General features: G+C 38.8%; 1 protein-coding gene across 2 annotated transcripts in view; it reads left to right on the forward strand.

Annotated features, from left to right (window-relative positions):
• tnksa (tankyrase, TRF1-interacting ankyrin-related ADP-ribose polymerase a) overlaps positions 1-24677 on the forward strand; it is a 106308-nt gene that overhangs the window by 20804 nt on the left and 60827 nt on the right. Inside the window, exons 4-5 of one of the 2 annotated variants that reach the window (XM_077232946.1) lie at positions 22560-22596; positions 24356-24431. The exons of the other annotated variant lie outside the window; for it this stretch is intronic. Coding sequence (XP_077089061.1) covers positions 22560-22596; positions 24356-24431 — 113 coding nt within the window. The remainder of the gene's footprint in view (positions 1-22559; positions 22597-24355; positions 24432-24677) is intronic. 2 annotated transcript variants of the gene reach the window in all.

The raw sequence follows: 24677 nt of genomic DNA on the forward strand, positions 1-24677 counted from the left end.
ATAGTGCATACACACTGACCCACTCTGTAGTCACCTCCCTGGTCAGAGTTTTGGCCGCTGGAAGTTTTTCAAGAAAGTACTGCTGGTTAGTTTCCAGGGCCCTCAAAACTGTGCGTTTTTACGTGAAAAAATGATTTGCGTTTCAAAGCTTGATTAATTTAACACACAAAAAACACGCCGGTCAAAATTCATACCTCAGTTTTAACCGGCACTATTTTATTTCCATTTCTATCAATCCGCGCTGCTGTCAACGTCAACAGTGCGCACGTTCCGATCAGCTGTTGATAGCGCGACTCGCTGACAACATGTCTGACTGCGAAACTTCTGATGATGAAACCAATTTTAGCACAATGTCAGACGGAACAGATGAGGATGAAAGTAATTTTAGCACAACGCCAAAGGGATACCTTTATGAACCGGAGTATACCGATGCCGAACTTCAACAGATGGAGATAGAACGGGATTTGTACCCGTATCCCTATATACTGATTTTATATTAGACATCTTTTCAGGTGTTTTCCACTGGAGTCTAAACATAAGCTTGTTTACTGTACAGTTTAGACATGGGATCATAAAGTTAGTAAATAGAGCTTATCCGTGGTACTGGTACAGCAAAACTCTTTAAAATCTGTTTTTTTTTCTTTTTCCTCCTCGGTTGGAGATGTAATCGTCTTCGCTGAAGTGAGCACTGCACACACGATAATCCTTGATTCTGGATATTTTAGCTCCCGCAGAGTAGCCGATGGCAACCAGCCAAAGCTGTCTCGTAGCTATATCCGAAACAGGAAAACGATGGAATCTGAACGGTGATCCCGGCATATTCTTGTGGTCACAGCCTGGAAATTTACAAGTTCGCACCATCGTTCATTTTCTACTTTTTACGTCGCTTCGTAATCGATTGTGTAAACACTATGGAACAGCTGATCGGAACGTGCGCACTGTTGACGTTGACAGCAGCGCGGATTGATAGAAATGGAAATAAAATAGTGCCGGTTAAAACTGCGGTAAGAATTTTGACCGGCGTGTTTTTTGTGTGTTAAATTAATCAAGCTTTGAAACGCAAATAATTTTTTCACGTAAAAACGCACAGTTTTGAGGCCCCGGAAACTTACCAAGAGTGCTTTCTTGAAAAACTTCCAGCGGCTAGAACTCTGACCAGGGAGGTGACTACAGAGTGGGTCAGTGTGTATGCACTATAGTGCTGGTAAGGATTCCATACAACTTCATGTCTTAAATGGGCGAACTAACCCTTTAACAATTATAGTTACATGTTTGCTAACGAAATATACCAATTAAAAGTCATTTGTGTGGTGTGGCTTATGTGTTCATGGTTAAGTGCTAGTCTAATTTCAACATGCAGCTTATAGGAGACATTTGTTAGCCTTAGTCTTTAATCAACATTAACATTTATTTGTGTGCAGCCTATATCACAATAACTGTGCTGGTTGAAGTGTAGCCTTAATGCAATTGATCAAATCGGTGTTGTTTGGAGCAAATTAATTTCATTCCCGCTGAAAAACAAGCATTCTACAGCGAAAGTGATAAACAGTTGTGTAGATGGGTAAAAAAAGTAATATAAAAGAAAATGCTTGGACCTTGATTTCTGAGGCTCGTCTTTAATTTTTTTCCTCCCCCTTTTTAAAAACCTTTTACCTTACCTGTTCATTTTAATGGTAATGTACTGTGATAATGATTTTGTAAAAAAAATATTTAGTGTAAGCTTTCAAATAATAGTAGGTCATAAAGGCTGCATGATTTAATTACAAAATGCTGTTGTATATCATGTCACACTGCAGTATTTGTCAGCATCCCAGAAGTATTTCATGTCATTTCCCTTCCCTGTACAACAGAGGGATAGATGCACTGTCACATAATTATCCGTCCACCTATCTCACAGCAGACAGCTTGACTGCTCATTACTCAGGATCCGGAGTAAGAATACAGAACACAATAAAGCAGAAATAAGCCTAGTTCTGCACCACTGCTTTATTTTGTCTTTGAGAACCTTCTGGTTCTTTGCATGATGTCTTGACGTCCAGCCTGGTCTCCACTTGGAGAGGACAGATGGTTGGACCTGAACCGCTGCTTGGCATCAGGTAAACAGCCATAGCCATTTTTACAGCTTGTCAGCAGGATATCATCTTTGGTCCACTGCTCTCAGGTGAGGTTCACCAGGTAGGGCTGAGTGGTATGACGATGGAGCATTGCAATCGCAGAAATGCCTCAACCAGTTTTTTTTCATGACAGCTCATTCAAACATTTTTCAAATATATTTGTTTTCTGTCTTCTGTTTTTAACTTGTGTTATATAATATGAAGCTGTTATGTACTGATGCCAGACTTATTATTCATTTTTTGTATTCTAAATAATCATACCTTTTGGTATGCATCCAAGTTCCAAAATAATCAAATAGAGATACAGCTGCAGAAATAGGAATTACCACTTGATTATGTAATATATTATACAATTCCTGCAAAATAGCTATATTGTGATTTATAAATGCTGTTTTGGTTAAATCACCCAACTTTACTTTCTTCCCCGTTGAAAATACGGACATGAAGTGTGTGTGAGAACATCAGTTATTTCTTTGCTTTTCAAGAGAGAACAGAACAAATCCCCCATGTTTATATTCTCACCAATGTTTTTTGAACTCCAAGGTAAATCCTGTTTGATTGTTTTTCTTTTATATATTGCCACCCTTTTTTCTAGACTTTGAGTTTTGGGGCTCTTCTTTTGCCTTTTCCATCATGTTATTATGAACATATTTTCCCAATTTGTATCGAAAATGCCTTGAGCTGTTTTAAGAGCCCTGTGATGCATTGCAACACAAAAAAAATTGTAATGCAAACATCTTGAAGTGCTCTTAGCACCAACGTAAAGAGGGGTTGTTTGCTTAATCTATTCAGCATAATATCTTGCCTTTCTCCTCCAGGATTTAAGCAGGAAAATAAAACTGCCTACAGTTTTATTTATAAGATTTACTTTTTGGTAGCAGGCAGGCAGTGTCTTCCCAGTCAATTAGATCTAGCAATTGATCCATAGCCTGTGCCCTGCTGGGTGGGTCAGATAATCCTTTTTATCCCCCATGAACGTCTGACGCAAAGACCTTTCAGGTTGTGTTTGGTTACAGCATATTAAAAACTGTAAATCGTGACTGTGTCCAAACTCACTCCCGAAGGGCCACGGTCCTGCAGAGATTAGTTCCAGCTTGCCTCAACACACCTGCCTGGAAGTCTCCAGTATGCCTAGTAAGACCTTGATTAACTGATTCTGATGTTTAATTGGGGCTAAACTCTGCAGGACAGTGGCCCTCCAGGAGCAAGATTTGACACCCCTTCCTGCTCTAGGCCTACTTGTATATTGTAATCTGTCTATCCATCTATCTATCTTTTTTCTTTCTTTGTAATTTTTTATGTTTTTATATGATAAATTTGAAATACATATTTGTTCCTTGCTTCCTTCTGTAGCTTGTTACCGATGAGTATTTTAGTATGTTTGTCTATATTGGCAGAAGAATTCCCCTTAATTTATTTTCATTAACGGACATGAACCGTTCTGAATGGTTTGAAAATGGTCCTGGAACCCTAGGCTCTGGTGACTAGACCCATAAACTGAGGAAATTCCTTCATCTGAAATGTTTGTAACTTGAGAATTTGGTGTGTGTCTTAGACTGAGACATATTTCATTGATCTGTGGCCATTTTTACCCATGAGCTCAAGGACCAGCGTGAGATCTGTTTTCAGCCCACCTGTGGAGCTTCAGATCAAGGGAGTCTCTGTTTATCTCTGAATAATTAATGCTCTCCTGAATTATCCGCTCCGGTCTGCAGTATACAGAGCACCCAGAATCCCAGCCACTAAGCTCCTCACATGGACTGAAATCCAAATGTAATTTATTATTTTTCATGTGTACCTTTTTTCCCTTCAGTGCTCTTAATGCAATGCAAAGACCTTGTTTTGTATGCAGCTTACAGCCACCTCGCTTTCATTATGCGTAGATGCTTCGTGCAAAGACCTGAACATTTCATTGATCTGAATTTTATTCAACCTCTAGTTAGGATCTTAGCTAAAAGCATAATTTATTAGCTTTGTGTTTTGTAGCTCAACATGTAGAGCAAGGTGCTGGCAACACTAAGGTTTGATTAAGGTTAGGGTTTGACTACTAATAAAATAAACTAATAAAACTAACATCTACTAATAAAACGTGTAATTTGAATGCACTTTAAGACGCTTTGGATAAAAGCGTCTGGCAAACTCATGGATTTAAGGAGAGAATGCATGCCAGTAGTGTTGAGTAGTGTAGCATGATGTTCTCGCTGCTCAATCACTGCTGTCTCAATTCTCTTGTACTCTGATCATGTCTAAATATACTCTCCCAGCTCCATTTATACAATTTTAGTTTTTTTTTTTCCTCTAGTGTTTTACAGCTGTTAGATTTTCTTTGATAAAAAACACATTTCCTGTGGCTCTCTTTAGGGAAAAAAAAAGAGGAGAACTCATTAATTTTTGCTGATAAAGCACCCAGACGAGCTTCGATAATGGGAGTTCACAGAGCCATTTTACAAAGGGGAATATCTGAGGCAACATTAACTTCAATTAATTACTTAGCTTAATGGTCAGAGCTTGCTTGTGGGCGTCTAAAGCTGATCAATCCTCTTCACTGGACACTGGGCTGTTAAATCAGTGTAATCAGCCCCTCTGTCTGTCTTACTGGGCCAGACTGGTGTGTAATGCATCTCCGAGTTGCAATTTTGCATTCCCTATTAAGATTTTTTTATCATCAAGCAGGCAAAGATTTGTTCATTGTCTATCTTTACATTTCTAGCTGAACTCTAAAAGAGCACTGCAATGACATCTTTTCTGCAGGGAGTTGGAGAAAAGTTAATACACTGAACTGATCCGAATACGCAAATTCATACGAATTTTTCATAATTAAAAAATCAGATTATTTACATAGTAAATGACATGTCTAATGCTAGGTTATTATTAGGGATACACCGACATTTCGGCCCCTCCGTGTTCAGCACTCAGTTTTCACTCTCGCTCTAGCATATCACTGTGCGGTTTGAAACTCCTCTTAATATTCTGCTCTATGCACGTGCAGCGATCAGTTGCTCACGGCCCATGCCAACGCTCCACTCATGTACCGCTCATGCTAGCAAAGCAAAGTCCGCTCAAATAACGTGCCGACAGAAAATTTCTATGTAGTAATATTCTTGTTTCTGTTTGAAACAAGTTTCATGTTGTTCCAACCCCGTTCATCTTCGGAACAAAAATGAAGATATTTTTGATTAAATCTCAAATCAGTTCACATAGTTTAACAGCGTAGTGCTTCTGTGTTGTACGTGACGTAGGCTCACTATTGGCCAACGCTGGTCATGTGTGTGATGCGTGTGACATACAACACTGAAGCACTACGCTATCACACCTAGGTGAGCTGAAATGAATAGTTGAAATGAAGTAGTTATTTTTGTTTTTTTTCCGCACAAAATGTATTCTCGTCGCTTGATAAACTTAAAGGCCTGTTCACACCGGACCTTTAACGCCTCGTGATTAAACAAAGGGCGCCAATGTGAGTGTGCACATCGACGCGAAAAACGCCACGCGTAAAAGCGTAATTTTTAAAAAACGCCTCGGGTACGTTTTTTTTGGTTTGACACGCCGCGTCAAAAACTATCCGACCAATGAGATTGACGCTTTTGCTCACGTGTCTGGAGCTTCTGAAGTTACAGTAAACATAACTTGGGGGCACTCAAACACAAAACGGTCTTGCCGAGCACACATACATAACGGCGAAGAAGATATACGCCAAGTAGCGTCTACCATAGACATCTATGGCGTCTACACACTGCCGAGAAGACGAAGAGGATGATGCAAGCCAAGATAAATGTAGAGCTGCTGGTCTCGTTGGTGTCGGAACATAAGGAGCTGTATGACAAACGCGACAGCGACTACAAAAATATTGATAAAAGAGAACTGTTATGGAGTGGTATTGCAGAGCAAATGGGCTTTGATGGTGAGTTTAATTGTCTTTCATGTACATAGGCTTGTAACTTTTTCCAACATTTTCTGTTATTTCTGGGGTATTTCTGTTTTACATTAAGCGCCATCTAATGTCAGGGAAGGAATTAGCATGTTCACTCGGCTCATCGTCAGCGAAAATCGCTTGGGTGTGAACACAAAAAACGCGTTGAAAAACGCGCGCGAATAACGCGCGCCGTGTTACGAAGATGAACGAAGGTATTACGGGGCTGGAACAACATGAGGGTGAGTAAATACTGACAGAATTTTCACTTTTTGGGTGAACTATCCCTATAAGACTCCTAATTCTTTTTAAATATACTTATACTTTTCACTCACTGAATAGTTTGATTAATTTGTCTACTAGCATGCCTAACAGTCAATAAGAATAAAAAAGAAAAGAAATGAATACTTTTTTATACACAGATCAGATGCATTAAAATATTACACTCATAACCATTTTCATCATTTATAACAATAGCAAATGTTTTTTTTTATTATTCATCAAATCACTTCAAGGATCATATGACACTTCAGCTTTGTCATCACATAAGTAAATTACATTTTAAAATATATTAAAATAGAAAACGGTTTAAACTATTTGTATATATGATCTAATGATCATTGCCATCACATCAAATTTATACATATTCATTGTATTAAATATTTTTTTGTATTCTGTATTGTATGACGAAAATTATGTTATTTTTTTTAAAATAAAATGGCTGACTGATTTTCATGAATCCTAAATATAGACAAAATATCTTTGCACATTAAGCATCATTTTAGATAATTGTTTGATTATGCATGAAAAATATTGATCACATTTATAACCTTCCCACTATTTTTTTTAGCATTCATTTTTTGTATTTTACTTTTTCATAGTCTGGAACACTGCACAATAATCAATCTTAACATACATACAAATATTGAGTAAAAAAGAACAATTAAGGTATATTAAAATGTTTCCAAGACCTTTGAAATTTGGTAAGTCAGTGCCAGTGCAGATTTTATGCAGAAACACCTCTGTGCTGTTGCTGGAAAAATTGATATGTCTTGAGGTGCTGAATGATTTCCACTCCTATTTTTCCACATATCAGATTTGGTTATACCTGGATTTTTTTGTACTGCAGTCTTTTATCTTCCTCTTCTTGCAGATTCCTGCTAGATTAGCCCACTTTATTCTTATATACGTGCAAAGTCTTATTGATCCTGACAGTACATGCTTGTGTAGCGCAGATCTCATTTGATGTCCAGATTAGCCAAGGTCAGATATAGATCCGCCAGGATATCATTAACGTAAAGAGCCCAGGCTTCCAGTTCACATTACCTCAACCAATATACTGCAGTTTTTCTTAGCTTGCGTAAGGAAAGCAAAGTTTAATGTCAGACTGTGATGTTACATAGACTTTGATTTTTTTGATTTGAAAGTCTTTCCAAGTTCTAGCAGCTAATTACCCAGTGATCTGAAAACAGGTTCTTGCGGTGTTGACAGAAGAAACCAGTGGGAATGCTGTGTGTTCGTATGTTTTTGCCTGCTTGTGTCTTTGTGAAATGATAGATTTAAAGAGCATTAGTGTGGCAGAGACGTGTGTCGTGGGACTCACACTGCCCCCCTGTGGGTGAGTCTCAGCGTGAGCTTTTGGACAAATATCAGGCTGACAAAACAAAAAGCTTAGACAACATGCTCACAAATTGTATCCTACTGGTTCCTATCAGTTTTCTTTCATTAGTCCTTCTTTCAGTAAAATCATTAGGACGGTGTCAGAATAGTGGCTATAGATGTAATGATGACGCACAGATGTTTAGACCGTAATTCGCCACATTTTCTTTTGTAATTCAATGATTTAGGCCTTGAATGCAAAGCCTTAATTGAGATGTCTGTAGTCCTGCATACAAATGGCATCTCTTAAGGAAGTCATAGTCCAGTAAGTGTTCGCATTGTTATTATGATTAGGTCCCAGAGGGAGGTGCTGGTTCATTCTCTTCAGCCCATGCTTGCCTCAGACACTCACATACACAGAGTCTGCGGCAAGAGTTACAGCGTATTTAAGGGTGCCGGACACGTATTGGTTTTTCTGGGAAAGATGCCTGTTTCCGGGCAGGTGCTGTTCGCTTCCCTGACAGTTCTTAAGAGCAACGAACAGATTAGCAAGCAGCATGGCGCGTATAGTTGAGCTAGGGTTATGCAGGGATGCTCCTTAAAGCCAGAAATGTTAAATGGGCCCTCTGTGCCCACAGCTCAGGATGCCTGCGGTGTCAGGGCCAGATCGCCTTCGTACACCGGCACACAAAGCAGTCAGCAGTAAACAAGCTAAAACCCGTCAGAAGAAGCGGGGGCCGCGCAAACGAAGAGAAAGTCTGAGAGAGTCGGATCTGAATGGAATTGGCAGCAGAGGGGTTTAAGCTGAAAAGGTCATAGCTCCCTTTGCCTTTCAGAGCGTCTCCGACAAATTATCTTTGAAGTCGTTTGCGCATTTGTTCATGGAAATCAATTGAAATGCAATGACAACGTCAAAGTGTTGGTGTGATGTTTTTTTTAATGACCCATTTTATTAAGAAAGATTTTCTGCACCTTCCTTCCGCCCTCCCCTATTGCTTTATTCCTCATTTGGAGGGTTTTTCACTAAGTCCTTTCTTATACCGAGTATGAGGAGGATAAACCTCTTATTGCGGCAGGAACATAATCCCTTTTGCATGCCCACAGCGATAGTATATTACACACCAGAAATGGAGCAGATACATCTGTGACTGTGTTGGGGATGGGACGATTACCGGTTTCACTACAAACCACGATAAAATGTACTGACGGTTAGTATTATCGTTTAAAATTTAATTATCATTAAAACCGTGTTTGATTATCGCGATTTTAATTACTCACTATAAATCCTGTCCAGCCAGCGACAGTCTGACGCAGGCGCGCAATGTTGGGGTTTTTTTTCAAGAAGGAATGGTGGAAGGCGGTGACCGCGTTCGGGAGATTTTTCAGCCTTTTAAGAGGACCAAATCTGAGGTGTGGACGTGTGGTCATATTTCCGGTTTTACAAAAATCCTGAGGGAAATTTAATCAAGGATGGTCACCCTGTCTGCAGAACATGCACAAAAAAAGTTGCTGCGATAGGAGTAAACACTTCAAATCTGCCGAGTTGTCCTGTGTGACCATCACACACTGTTGTAGCGAACGCAAGGCAAGTTAACTTTGATCTCAATACTAAAACTACATCTGGGAAATAATTTGGCACAAAACGTTTTGAGTTGAAATATTTTATCTCACTCACTTTAAATAAACGTGAAGCTTCCGCGAAGATAAGTTCACAGCAAGTGGCTTTGAGCCAAAGACGAACGAGCAAGTTCAAACAAGACTATTTAGAGTGACATTTAAGAGATAGTAATTCATTGTACACTTATTACACCGATTTTTTTTACTACATAATTACGGATACATATTGAATATTAATTACTATTCTTACTTGTTAAATTCATTTTGTACAGCGTATAAAACTCGTCCAGACAAGATGATCACAACAATATTATCAAATTCACAATAAATCAACTCTGATTTCATTTTCAATACAATCAAAAACGGAGACGCAAGATGATAAGTTGTATTTGAATGAAACAAGAGAGCGCGTCCGTTGTGATACATGTATGTGCGCTGTGTTATAATATGTTGCTATTGAAGACGGTCATTATTGTTGAAGTGCATAGAGCTGCTTGTTTTATTTGTTTATTTTCAAATATAAAACTTGTTGAAATGTTTACAGTGTGAGCATCAGTTATTTTTTAACACTTTCATCTTGTTTTAACAAAACCGTGATAATATTGATAATCACGATAATTTTGGTCACTATAATCATGATATGAAATTTTCATACAGTCCCATCCCTAGACTGTGTATGGCACCAGGAACCTCCCACATCGCATGATCATAGTAATAAAAAGAAGAAGCCTTAAACACTTTGTTTGATATTCAACCCACTATCATGTGGTTTAACAGGGTTTCAGAACCAGAAATGCATAAAATCCAATATGCAGATGATTCCGGGTCTTATTCACGGTCTTGGATGCTCAATCACAAAACTATTTGTTTGTCCATTTCGTGAAAAAAAAAAAAAGGTTCTGAGCGGTTGTGCAGTGCAGTTGTTATTGTGCAGCCTTGCTGCTCAAGTTGACGAGGCAGGTTCAAGTCCGGCATGCATTGTGTCTGATTCAATGTCTCCTCTTTCTGTCTGACAGTTTCTTGTAAATTTGAACTTTTACTGTCTAATAAAAGGCTTAATAATATAGTTCACTCAAAATGAAAAATCTGTCATCATTTACTCACCCTCATGTTGCTCCAAACTCAAGTCTCCTGTTCATCTTCTGAACACATTATGAACCATCCAACCAATGAAAGTCCACGTTCGTAAAGACATTTGTAAAAGTACTGATGCTTAATGAATTAAGCGTTTTAATCCAAGTGTTTTGAAGAGACATAGAGCTCATCAAAATCATAAATGGAATGTCGACTGACAAACAAGCACATTTAAGCTTTCATGTTACCATATTCGATGTATAAATAATAAAAGCCTAATTTAAATGTGTTCATCATTTAAAGCAATTGTCTCTCTTCAGAAGACTATTCATATGAATCATGTTAATGATCTCTTTTTGTATGTTTTGATGCATGAAAGTTTGGTTGCTTGGACTTTGCATGGGAGACAGAAAGAAGATGAATGAAAGCGTTTGGAACGACATGAGGGTGAGTAATAGATGACTGAATAGATGATTTTATTTGGTGAACTATCCCTTTAAAGCCCTTCCACCATAAAAAAAAGAGTAGCATTCCCAATAAGTGTAATGTTTTGGCCATAGTTCCATTAGTTTTTACTTATGTGAAAGTGTCATTTGAAAGAGCCTGAAAATAAACTGGCTAATGGACTTTCCAATTGGCTATATTGTAAGGGCCACACATTTTCACTGTTAGATGCTCATGTCCCACCAAGAGCACCATCACTTTGTTCTCCAGTCTGTGACAAGCCAGCCCTCCATCCCTGACAGCTCATTGATTACCATGGTGTGCTGCCTTTCGATCGGCTCCCTGATGAATTCTCTCAACCCTGAGATCCTCCCTCACAAGTTTTCATTTGTCTTTATCCATCAGAGCATTTCTCAGGAGGGTTACCATGAGAACATGCAAATTCCATTCTGTGCAGTTGGCTTGGCTGTCACCTTTCCCTTTCTTTTGTGGCATAAAAACTCAGCGATGGGTGCAACTATTTTGCAGCGTCTTTCCTGAAATGACAAATCAGCCCACACTGATAATGGCACAGAAAGACTGACAATGAAAATCATTGGGAGATCAGACACCTTGCCAATTGGTCTAGCTGATGTTTTCCTCTTCCATGACGGAGAAGAAAGCGATTCATCTTCTCAGGCTATCTGTTGCCCTTGGTTGCTATTATCACTGAGCTGTAATTGCCTGGTTTTACACATGGCTGAGCGGCTTCCCGGCCTGCCTGTAATAAAACTGTAGGCAGAAAAACAGAAGACATGGGGAGAAGAAAAACCGAAATAATGAGCTTAGTTATCAAACTCTCCAGATGCAGGATAAAACAACTGGAGAAGAGTGGGGGTCGCAGCACGACCTGATTTACTCTGTTGTTTGATGATCTCTGGAGAGGTTTACATTCTTATGATTGGCCGGGTTGAGTCTTTGGCAGTGATGCCATGGCAAAACCATAAAGTTCGATCTAGAGTTTTTTTTTTTTTTTTTTTGCCAGGGTAGACAGCTATCTCTAATTGTTGTCTTGCTGTTAAATGGCAGTTCCTGCTGTGGGTAAATAGCAGTGATAGAGCAAAATTGTCTAATCAACAGACGTGTTAGCTCTCCCTTGTGACCGTTCCCGTACCAAAAGCCTTGTCGATGTATACTGCACAATGCACATATTCTAGTGTTGAACATTTGTAGTGTATTTAGAGTAAACTAGTGCAGTGCCCGACTGCCCGCGCAAAATCAGTTTTTGTGTGTGTTTTTAGTAATTGTTGGTTTGGTGTGTTTGAGTGCTGATTGTTACAACTACACAGCAAACGTTCAGTGACATTTTTATTTGTGCATGGTAGAAAGCAAATACTGATACTGACATAATGACATACAATAAATATTGAAAATTTAACTACATGGTTGCATAACAATTTATAATGGTGATATTACGTGACATGTATTTGGGTATCTGTGTACAGGTAGCAGGAGTTTAGATTAGATTCGATTAGATTTACATTAGTTTTAACTTTGTTGTCATTGTGCAGAGTAAGTTTGAGTTGCTGAATAGCCTAGGCTACTATTACACAGTAGCCTAAACTCTGAGAACACGATAACGTTAAGCGCACCAGAATAAAATATGATATTCAGAATTAAACAGTGTAGCTGACTTACAGATTCAGTTAACATCCACAAATGAATAAGCGCGATGATTCAGGGGAGGTTCAGACCTTGGCTGGAGCAGCTTCACTGTGAACTCTGAGAAAACTATACATTAAGCGCAACAGAATGTTATCACACCAATGTTCCCAAAGCTCCGATGCTTTCTTCGACCCTCTCTGTCTCTGGTCCTGTGCTGTGCTCACTGCTGTGCAGTGTGAGAGAGAGCACTTACTCGTGTCACCTTACACCTTATCTCAAGACACCTGTCAAGTTTGAAATCCATTGGACTAAAGGTTCGAGATATATGCAGATAGACACACAGACAGACGTTCCTGTAATTTATAGATAGACACCTAGATAGATAGATGTTGTGTTATAATCATATAATTTTAGGTAAGATTTTTTAATGTTTTTGAAAAAATGTCTCACCTAGTCTGCATTTATTTGCTAAAAAATATTGCAATTTAAAATAACTGTTTTCTATTTTAATGTATTTTAAAATGTAATTTATTCCTGTGATGGCGGAGCTGAATTTTCAGCAGTCATTACTCCAGTCATCTGAATCACATGATCCTCGATAAATCATTCTTATTATCATCCATGTTGAAAACAGTTGTGCTGCTTAATCATTTTGTGGAAACCGTGAAACTTTTTATCGGGATTCTTGATGAATTGATAGTTCAAAAGAACAGCATTTATTTGACATAGATAAGGGTGTTTCCAAGATGACCACCAAGTAAACTGACTTGCCCTAATTGGACTTCAGGACACCTTAGTTGTTATGCATTGAACAACATCAACATATATTGCTTGGGAATCCAACAGGTAACAATTGATATCCCAATATGGGGAAAAACTATTTAAGATTCTATCCAAGCTGTGCATGTCCCAGTAAAATCCTTTAGGGCTCTTGATGTCTGAGAAACACACTTTCTGTGGTTAGCTTATTAGCTTCTGTGCTGCTTATTTTATTTATAAACCCATAGGCTACTATAGAAGCAATATTATGGTTTATATTTAATTTTTTTTTCTGGTATTGAGGACGTGAAATTGTCCTGACTGAATGGGAGTGATTCCTTACGGCTCAAACCCTAAAACATTTTTCTCTTAAATGGCTCATTCAGGCTATGCCAAGGTTTTGATTGACAGCTAAATTCTCCGGTGTAGCCAGAGGAGAGGCAAGGGCTCAGCTGGATTGTTTTCCGTGGCTTAGGTTCCAATCCCCATCTCTCCGTTTGGCAGAAGGGATCCACTTTGCCGTCAGTAAACTGTGACTGTGTCTCGGGGCTCTGATCTTTTAATGCCTAGTGCCCTAGTCCCAAGAACTTTCCATTTGGAGGCACTGATCCAAAACCAAAAGGGGGTTTTCACCGTGTTTATATAAATTGCAGCCCACAGAGCAATTATTTGAGTTGCAGCTCTTGTCAGAGGCATCATCAGTCTTTTGCTTTCAGCTGTATGGTAGTCCACCTAGGTCTCTCTTGCTTAGAGTTGTGAGTCATGAGTTATATTAACAGAAGGTGAATATTGTTCCTCTCAATATGGTTTATTTCCTCAATAAGCATTGGGACTGAGCTGCACATTTGCCAGATAACTGGAAGAATGAAGGAGTTTTCTAGTTAGTGCAAAGCTGTGGCTGCTTATCACGCCATATAGTGTATACTCATGGAACGGAATAAAGGATAATATTATTGCTGTATATTTAGATCGTTTGTTATAAATGAGATTTATTTAGTTAATTTTGCTTTGTAAGATATTTTTCCAGTCTCTCTCTCTTTCCCTTCAGTTGAAATGAAGCACGAAGCCCTTTAATGGGTTGCAGAGTGCCACAAACTTTACCCATAAGGCTCTTCCTGCTGAATATCAGTTACTTTGTAAAAATATGTCAATTTTACCACTTTTTTTAACAGCTCAAAAGCTTATTAGAATGAGATGAATGGAGAAAAAAATCAATGCAATGCAAATTTTGGGCGGGAAAAAAAACGTTGAAGGGACAAAGCATCTTTGTCTGACAATATGTTTATACAAATGTGTTAGATAGTTCAGTGGCTCGTTCAGTGTTACCTTTGAATAATTAAGTGGGCGGAATTCATTTCATGGATTAATGCAGCAGAAATTAATATAGCTTATATTTATGGTTGCAAATCTGTTAGAAATGTGGTTGCTTTTTAGATAACTGAATATGGCATGTCTAGACTGAATCTTGATGCAAAGTTTCATGCGGACGCTAAACATGTCTTAAAGACTCATGAAGAGGGGTGTATTTTTTGAATACTCTAACAGCTAAAAATATGACAGAAACATTCAGAAAATCATTTAAGATTGAAATGAGGTTTTAAGACTCCTCAGTGTTATGAAACACGTGTGCTGCTGACAAACACGGTGTAGGAAGCGGAAATTAAGCTAATCTCCCAGTGTTTATGTTGGCTCCAGAAAGGAAATTGTGTGGTGCAGCAAACAGGATTTGCCCTTCGTTTCCCATCATATCGCAGCAGAAGTGTGTCTGTTAAGCAGCCCTAGGATTACGTGGAGAACACCTTTACGATGCAACGGGTCCTGTTCAAACCTCTTTCTTTGAGCCAGCTAGGCAGGGGTCCAGTCGTCCAGACCACACGTGCCAGTTCCCTCTAACCTTTCCTCACTCACAGTTGTGCACCACACAAACAACTCTCTTCACAGCAAGAGACCGAAGTGCACTCTATCAGTTTGCCAAGTGCACTTTATCAGTGTGTCGGCCCAAAAATCAAAGGCAGGTCATTTATCCTCAGGCTGCGCATGTTTACTTTGAGTTGCTCTCACACCCACCCACACAAAATATATACTGAAATTCAAGCAACCGATGTACTCACAGTTCAGTCGGAGAGGCGATTAGGCCTTGCTTCAGTGGTGGTGTTTGAAGAGGGAGGAAATAATCAGTTGTGCACATCCTAAAGGGATAGACTGGTAGAGATAAAAAAAACAACAACAGATAAATCCTTAAAATAATTTGACCATATTCTGTTTGTTGTTGCAACATTTTAGGCTTAAAAAAAGTAATATATATATATACTGTATACACACACACACACACACACACACACATATATATATATATATATATATATATATATATATATATATATATATATATATACATACATACATATATATATATTTTGCTTTTATTAATTAATTAGCAAGTTGTTGTTTAAAACTATACATTAATGTTGCGTTTTAGGTTGATACTTCATGACTTTTTAGTCATATGAGAACTGATTCTACTGGCTTCAAAAATGCACGTCCTCCATATAAGATGCTACTTACACTACCATTCAAAAGTTTGGGGTATGAAGTTAATATGTTGCCATAAAGAATCGCATGCGCAGGGTAAGATTTGTGAAAGTGTACATAAGATTGCAAGCGTAAATGAAGATTTGTAAAAGGTGTAAATCGCCTTTCAAGTGTAAGAAAAAATATTTGCTTCATTTTACTGTTATTTGTAAGTGTAATGCATGTATTGTGAAACTACAGCTTCTTGCTTACGCAAAATAAATAGGATCTGTATTCTTCTGGCTTCCATTTTTCTGCGCTTACAGTTTTGGCACGATTCTCTCACTCATTGAGTTTTGCAAGCGCAAAGAGGAGGGCGGGTCGATCCTTATGTAGCCAATCAAATGAGCTTCTCGCTGACTCTCAGTTTACTCTTATCTGATTGGTTCAATAAACAACAGACAGTTCAGTTGCTTTATCGAACATGCAGGACAATAGGTGTTAATGTTCCGTCTTTCCTATGGAGAGAGTCGGATATCTGAATTCAACTAGGCAAGCTCTGTCTTTGAAGCAACAAAGGCTAAATAATTTGTTAGTTTTTTTTCATGATTTGTATGGATGACACGCAGCGACATATACAGTATTATCAGCTGTATGATGCGTTTTTACCCTGAAATGTTTAATTTCGAGAGAGACTCGCCGTGCGCAGTGAGGGAGACAAAATAAACTTGCGAGAGAGGCCAAGAAAAACGCATGTTCTTAATTTATGTTGCTTTGGACTATTTTTGTTTTGTAATGTTTTAATTGTTTAATTTAGCTGCAATTTCTTTTGCAATACAAATTTAAAATGTGGCAAGAATAAGATTCTGTTTCTTATTTTGCATCGCAAAGAAAATAAACTCTAAACTCGATGCAACCCTGTTTTAAATTAAATAAACTGTCCAGACACTTATAAACCTTGAAATGTGCGATGGGGTTTCAAACTTAAATAATTTTAGTGTTTTTTTACATTTTCATTGGTTTTTATATTTAAAGCAATACTATTTAGTTAGTTTGTTATTATGTGTAGCCAAGTCAACAAAATCAGCCCTTTTCTGATTTGTTCAATGTATGGATCTGTTTTGAAAAATTTCTTCCCTTGCTATGGCCGGGTATCACTGTCAGTCATCTCAATTTCGTGAATGATTCACAAAACAATAATTTAGCAGATTAAATAAGAGCTTCTTAATTTTCATTTGCTGACGCCATCGGCTGACAATCTTCCTTCATCAGTTTTGTCAAATTGATGTTGTAATGTGCAATTGATAATTAAACAAAACACTTGAGTTTAAATAAATAAACGGTTAATTAAACATAAAGGCTGTTGGACAACATCTGTTGTTAACAGCATGTATACTACAATGAGATTCGATCTTGGATCACTTGAAACTCCTTGAGGCTCATGTTGTTACGTTGACCACAGAGCTACCGTCTGAACGCTGTTAAGATAACGTCTTTTATGCTCTTGAGAAGCCTCATTGATTTGCCTAATATGTTTCTATTGCAATGTTTAAATGTTATCATTATTTATTTAATGTAATTTCAGTATTGTGATTATGAATTCGTTTATCTACAATGTTTCACTTGAATTCATCTGCTACCAGCTTTCAATCGCTCTGAATGAGCCGCGGCGCTTTGGCAGATTACGCAATAGAGAGAATAAACGGACAGTTTTCAAAGTCTCTGACTGTAGCACCTCTTAGCGGTAAAAGGCAGCAAATACACACCCACAATTCCCGCGGCGGTAAAGGCCTGTTCACACCGGACTTTTAACGCCTCGTGATAAAACAAAGGACGCTAATGTGAGTGTGCAGATCGATGCGAAAAACTTCACGCTTAAAAGCGTAATTTTTTTAAAAACGCCTCGGGTTCGTTTTTTTTTTTTTGGTTTGACACGCTGCGTCAAAAACTATCCGACCGATGAGATTGGCGCTTTTGCTCACGTGTCTGGAGCTTCTGAAGTAACAGTAAAACACAACTTGGGGGCTCTCAAACACAAAACGGTCTTGCCGAGCACACAAACACAAAACGGTCTTGCCGAGCACACAAACGTAACGGCGAAGAAGATATACGCCAAGCAGTGTACACTGCCGGGAAGAAGACAAGGAAGATGCAAGCCAAGATAAATGTAGAGCTGCTGGTCTCGTTGGTGTCTCGTTGGTGTCGGAACATAAGGAGCTGTATGATAAACGCGACAGTGACTACACAAATATTGATAAAAGAGAACTGTTATGGAGTGGTATTGCAGAGCAAATGGGCTTTGATGGTGAGTTTAATTGTCTTTCATGTACGTAATGTTTTACATTAAGCGCCATCTAATGTCAGGGAATGAATTAGCATGTTCACTCGGCTCATCGTCAGCGAAAATCGGTGGGTGTGAACACAAAAAACGCGTTGAAAAACGCGTGCGAATAACGCGCGCCGATATTCGTCCCAGTGTGTACGGACCTTAAAACTATTATTCTGGTTGATTACCAACTGTACATGTTAAATAAATAAATAAATTATGATTTCTTAATAAGCCGTGTACCATTAGGCTGACTATATGAGTTAATACAGAATTTCAAGCTGGTGTGTTAAGAAAGAAAATTTCTGTAAATTCAGTGCATGTATCCTGCTCATCTTCCTCCTCCTCAGCATGACAGATTAGTTTGTAATCTTGATGCTGCTGAATGTAGGCGCAGTATCTGCACTACTGCATGCATAATTTCACCTGTCAATTAATCACGGACGATTCCAGAATTATTATTATTATTATTATTATAGATTATTATAGATTATTATTATATATATAATTATAGATTATCATTTTAATAGGCCGTTTTAAGACTTTGGAATATTCCATTCCATTATCGATCACTGACGTGCATCTTTTATGTAGTGTTTGGCAAGTTTTAATTTTGGACCCTGCGTGGAGGGAGAAGGTGGCTAGAAAAACAGAATAACAGTTCTAAATGCCCTTTTGGTGTCTGACTGTTGACTGGCGCAAATCAATCCCAAACCCGGAGATAGACTAAATGACCCGAGTTATTGAGCGTGTTTAATGGATATCATCAATTTCACTGTGTTACAATCTAAAGCATGACATGAGAGATGAAGACAACAATGCTTGACGATGGCAAAATGATCCGGGAGTGAAATCTTGTCACGTCCTGGTCTGGTACTGAGTTTTTCTTGCTTAGTCCGTATTAAACCAATGAATGTCCCCAGGACACTTTCAGAGCGCTAAACGACATCATGGACAGGAAGAGAGCTTTAAGAAAAAGAGAGAGAAAAGAAAAGAAAACCACAGATGGTAAGGCAAAAAATATCATGACTTCAGAGACTATTAACGAGCTGCCTGCCAAGTTTAGCAATCTTTCATAACAGCATCAGAGACACTATTAGTCTAGTCGAACCGTTGCAGTCAGATGCTCTCTCTGCATGAAAAGGATGCATATTTACCCCAAAGCTAAAAGGAAAAAATGATCTAGATTGATTTATACATTATTCTGAAGTACATGCGAGTAGTGCAAAACTCACCAGCATGATATTGGGAGTTGGACTGACTTTTTCAGTAGGGTGTCCTTAGTTGCTGCTAGGATGCTGCCGGGCAGTTGCTAACTGACTCAAGTCAAAGAAGCCCACCCTCTCTGACCTCTCTATGATATCTACAAGAGTTTCTGACTCCTAGATATACAGGTATGTGAGGACTTTTTCGAATGACTAGAAAGCAGAGTTTTCAAGACTACTCCTATTTCTATGGAAATACTTTAAAATACAGAGAACACAGTGAATATAGAAATTTGGCTGTGGCATCAAACACTCAATTACAAAACAACCTTGACTCTGATTTAATGCCAAATATGAGGAATTTCAATACTGAGGATATGCATTGCTGAAAGAAGCAGCAAGCAGCAGTAATCCAGTAGTCTCATAAAACTGACTACAGGGACCTGCACTTTGAAAACTCATTTTGAGAATAATTTACTGTTTTTATGTTTGGTGTCTCAGAGAGAAGTATATAATAATAGGCGTAATTTCTCTGATGTTCCTCTGATCTAGTCAAATCCCAGTAGGCAAATATTATTAAAAATGCTATGCTTCTGCTTTACCACTCAGAAATGTGAGAGCTCAAAACATACACTACTGTTCAAAAGTTTGGGGGCAGCAAAAGAAAAATTTGATTATTGAAAGAAAGAAATTAATACCTTTATTCATCAGGAATGCATTAAATTAATTGTCAGTACATTGCTTAAAATATTCTATTTAAAATAAATTCTGTTCTTTTGACTTTTCTATTGATCAATGAATACTGATCACAGTTTCCACAAAAAAGCATCTTGCAGTTGCATCTTTCTTTTACCAGTGCTTACAGTTTTGGCACGATTCTCTCACTCATTGAGTTTTGCAAGCGCGAAGAGGAGGGCGGGTCCACTTTCTTCATGTAGCCAATCAAATGAGCTTCTCGCTGACTCTCATTATCTGATTGGTTCAATAAACACACCAGTTTCCAGAACACATCTTTATCTTCATTTGGCTCAGCATCATTCTCGTTGCAGAAATTGTACTTTTAATGCACACTTACATGTTAAATAAACAAATCATGATTGCTTAATAAGCTGTGCAACATTAGGCTGACTATATGAGTTAATACCGAATTTTGAGCTGGTTTTAAAGTTATTGGGTTGAAATTTTATATTATAGGCCTATGTTACACCACTGAATTGAATTTAAACTTTACACACACAAAAAAAGGAATACCCATTCTTTAATACCTATGTAATAATACCATTCAGATGCAGTGTTTTTCACATCATGTCTCTGTTTATGGTATTTAACACCTAATTATATATTTTGAAATATTGTCTTAGTCGTACTGTCAGTATTGATTATGATTACTTTCGTGTGACTGATCAAGCTACTATTTGTAGCTAGTATGAATAACAAAACGCTTTCTCTGTGTCCAGATTTGACCATAGCTAATGAAAAACTGATTCTTCAAATCAACAGAAACTCAACTTTAACAAAAGTAGTCTTTAATAATGTCTGAATATATATACATATCCACATGCAAAATCAAATGCAAAGTAACTAATTATGTCTGAATAATAACCCAACAACCAGGGAATACACAGGATGTTTACATAGGGCTATACAGCAATCTAGTGGTTACATGATGGATTTGCAGGTGATAAGTGGTGCATAATTTAGAGATGCCCTTATATTAGTTAACATTAGTTAATGAATTGGGTATTGTGAACTAGCAATTAACCCATTAATTACCAATTAATATACATTTATACAACATGAAATGTATAATTGTGGAAAGAACATTTAACATATTAATAAATATTTTAAAAGTGCTGTTTATAAGTTAATGTGTTAAGTATCATGAATTAAAAAAGTAATCAAATTTAACCTTGATGTTTAATGTTACCTGTGGTTCAAATAAAAGGCATAGAGTCTACTAAAGAAAACATTTGACATGGCTTGTTTGTACTAGATTTTCCCCCAATTTTTTTTTACTTTACTATTTTTTTCTCCAAATTTTCTTTGTTGTGACATCTGTGTGAAATATTCCTCATTTAACCACAAAAACAAATGTATGAGGAACAAAATCCTAATGTATCATTGTGTTATCGCCACAGTTTTACAGAGTGACAGTATATGATCTATAAATTGAAAAAAAAAATTGTTTAGAGGTTATGTGTGAGCAGTATCCATGGTCTGTTGTGGATAGAAATATATATTGTTTATAAAAAACTATCCAAAATAGAGTTTCATGGACAGTAAGAATACTTATGGCCTACCATTGGCAAAACCATCATTTTCGACTCTGAGTGTTTGTTTTTGTGTTTTGTGCGCTGCGCGTCATTAGGATCTCTCTGTAGGGGACGTCAGGCTTGGATGTTGGCCGTCTCTCGGTGAGAAAATGCAACCGATGGCCTGCCGAGTACATGAAGCTTCCAGGCATGCCTTTCTCGGTTTTATTACCATCCTTCCCTTTTGTATGCGACTGCCACAAAACGCCAAAAAAGCCCTACTCGAAGCATTTTGTTTTAGTCATTTTGTTGTTCAGCCCATATGTCATGATATCCATCTCTCCACAACATTTTCACATGCCTTTCTGCTGCTTTTTCCACTCCCTCCCTCGTTTGCCCTGTCTTTTTGCATCCTCCCCCCTCTTATTCCACACTTCTCTTGTCTCCACAAGCCTCAGTAGAGAGAGCAAGACCAAGCACATGTGGGGGTGGGGAGGAATCACAGCTGAATTAGTTGGTTGTCTCCGATTGGTTGAGAGGCTGGGTATTGTGGGTAGGGGGGAGAGAGCGGGGCGGGCGACATTTGTTTATTACATATTTCCCCCCTTCTCTTATCTAGTGTTATCACGGCAACAGCTCCTCCTATACAAACATAAAATTGACATTGGAGGGGAAGTTTCGGGCTCACCATATACAAGGGGAGGGGTGTGTGTGTTTGTATATATGCGTGTGTTTATGTGTGCTGTCTGTCTGCCTGAGAAAGAGAGCCATTTAATTTGTGGAGTGAGCAGGGATATGCGTCAGTTCGTCCACCGTATCCTAGACACTGCCGATGCCGCGTCCACAATTTACTCAACGTCACGGTTTCATCAGGCAAGAGGGGTTGGCGCTCGGCGACCGCACCACCAGAAGAGAGAGACAGGCAGAGAACGAGAGAAAAGCAAGGCAGCATTGGTGCACTGATGCCTGTGCGTGTGTGTGTTTGAGTTGTCTGTGTGGGGCTGCCGGCGGTCCGCTGCTCCTTAGTTACTCTGGCTTCTTGCTGCTGCTGTACTTCCTTCATCCTGTTTGCCTGTGACACCATGATTTTTTGTAATCACTTAGGTGAATACAAGAAGGACGAACTCTTGGAAGCTGCGAGGTGAGTACATGCCTTCTCAACCTTTCCTCATGTCATTTCCCAGTCTCTCATGATTCCGTTCTCTTTCTCCCTCCCTTGCTTTTTCCATAAACACTGTTTTTCTTTTGTCTGTGCACATGGATATGAATTAAGGCATGTGTCGGAGAAGGTGCCGTCAGGACCGGGAAAGTCTCACTCAATGGATGCACTTAATATGTACATCTGATGGCCTGGAGGAGCCCACTTCCTACACAGAGGACAGCCTGAGAGTTTTCATTTAGCTGCATGCCATGGGCAGAATGCTTTATTCCATGTGGTGAATTCTGTTTTAATTGGTTTCTGAGTGCTGCAGGTGAAGCCAGAGGAGAAGGATGCGAAAGAGACACAACTGCACATCCTACCTGTTGTCTCGGGAAACTCCATTTCACCAAACACCTGATTGTCCCCATAGGACACCTAGCCATGGAGAAACAAGACTGCCTTTTGAAACACGTGACATATAGGCAATCCAAGCAGTCACCACCTTTTCGTTATAGAGAAAAGATGTTCCTTTTCATACTCTGGTTTATAGACATACCCCCCTTTTTATACCCCTGCCTTCAGGCGCAGCCCACAGCATGGATACAAATCAGGTCTCTTGTTGTTTTAATGATCAAGAGAGAAAGGAACTACAAAGGCCTTGTAATTCTCTCCAACATTAGGAAGAAAGATTACTAGGAACACATGATCACAGGGGTCTTCATTGTTGTGGAATTAAGTTGACCCCCCCCCCCCCAGGATGGCACGAGGGGCGCTATAAATTTAGAATCGTTTTTAGAGACTTGCGGAATGGAAGATGGGCTGCAGATAGACAACTATTTGCAAGGAAGTCGGGTTTGACGTATGGCCTGTGCTCTTCTTAGTAGTAATCTCTCTAAGACCGGGATGCATCTGCAAACGCATCAAGAAGATTGATGATACCCTCCCATTCCTCAGCCTCTCTTACCAGTTGTAATATCCCAGCCAGTCCTATTGGTGGTGGGGTGTGCATTTAAATGAAGGAACTTATGTTGTTATTCATTGAAGCCAGTTATCTGCAGTTACTGGCAGGGGGATACCAGACCAACTGGGGAGAAACAAACTCAGGCTTTTCCTACAGGACAAGAGTCTCGGACTCCAGTCTGCTATTGTCATAGAGTGGTTTTTGCTTTCCTGCAAGACCCTGGCAGTTTCCAAAGATGGAACACTCGACGTCGACATGTTCCAGCACAGGAGCACGACCACCTTGTTTGGCAGCTAATATAACTCCATGCCATTGTTCAATTTTTGATTAGGGTGGGATCAGGCCCATCTCTAGCCACAGATGGCGTGAGGTTATGGTCATAGTGCTGGCAGGCCTGTCAAATTCAGCACTGTGATGTAGCTCGTGGTTGGCGAAACATAATAGTCGTTGACAGGTGCTGATGATTCAAACATCTCCAGGCCACAAACTGGAGCTCCAGGTTATGGCTCACTCCAGTTACAGCAGGAACTTTATATAGGATATCCGCAAGTGCCAATCCTATGCATATGATACATTTAAATTGAAAGTACCCTATCGTTTTTTTCTTTATGTTCCATAAAGTAAATTACCAATAGATGCTGTTCGTCTTACATCCTCCTTTCTTAACTATTACTTTTATTCCCCCATCTCTCCCTTTATTCTTTACTCCTTCACTCCTTATCTTCTCTGTGAAAATCACTGTTAGCTTTTTCTTTTTTACTGTTCCCCAATGTTCTTTAAAAACTGCTCTTGCCTTAGGAGCGGAAATGAAGAGAAACTCATGGCCCTGCTTACGCCGTTAAACGTCAACTGCCACGCCAGCGATGGTCGTAAGGTAAGAACATTCACTGCATCATTAATATCTCCTTCTGACAAACATCCAAAACTGAGTCAAGGTAGATGCCACATTTCATTCTACATTTTATTAGCTGATTTCATCAGTAAAGTTGGTTCACACACAATGTCTCTCAGCAGAGTTAACTAGTTTAGTCACAATCAACTTCTGTCTATGGTTATTATAGTTTTCAAATCTTAATTTAGTTTTGTTATTTTGTCCAGCATTCACTCATTGTTAGTTTTT

This window comes from Siphateles boraxobius, unplaced genomic scaffold, assembly GCF_051911475.1.
Source record: "Siphateles boraxobius isolate OS27281-9 unplaced genomic scaffold, OSU_SipBor_1 18, whole genome shotgun sequence".
Taxonomy (NCBI): domain Eukaryota; kingdom Metazoa; phylum Chordata; class Actinopteri; order Cypriniformes; family Leuciscidae; genus Siphateles; species Siphateles boraxobius.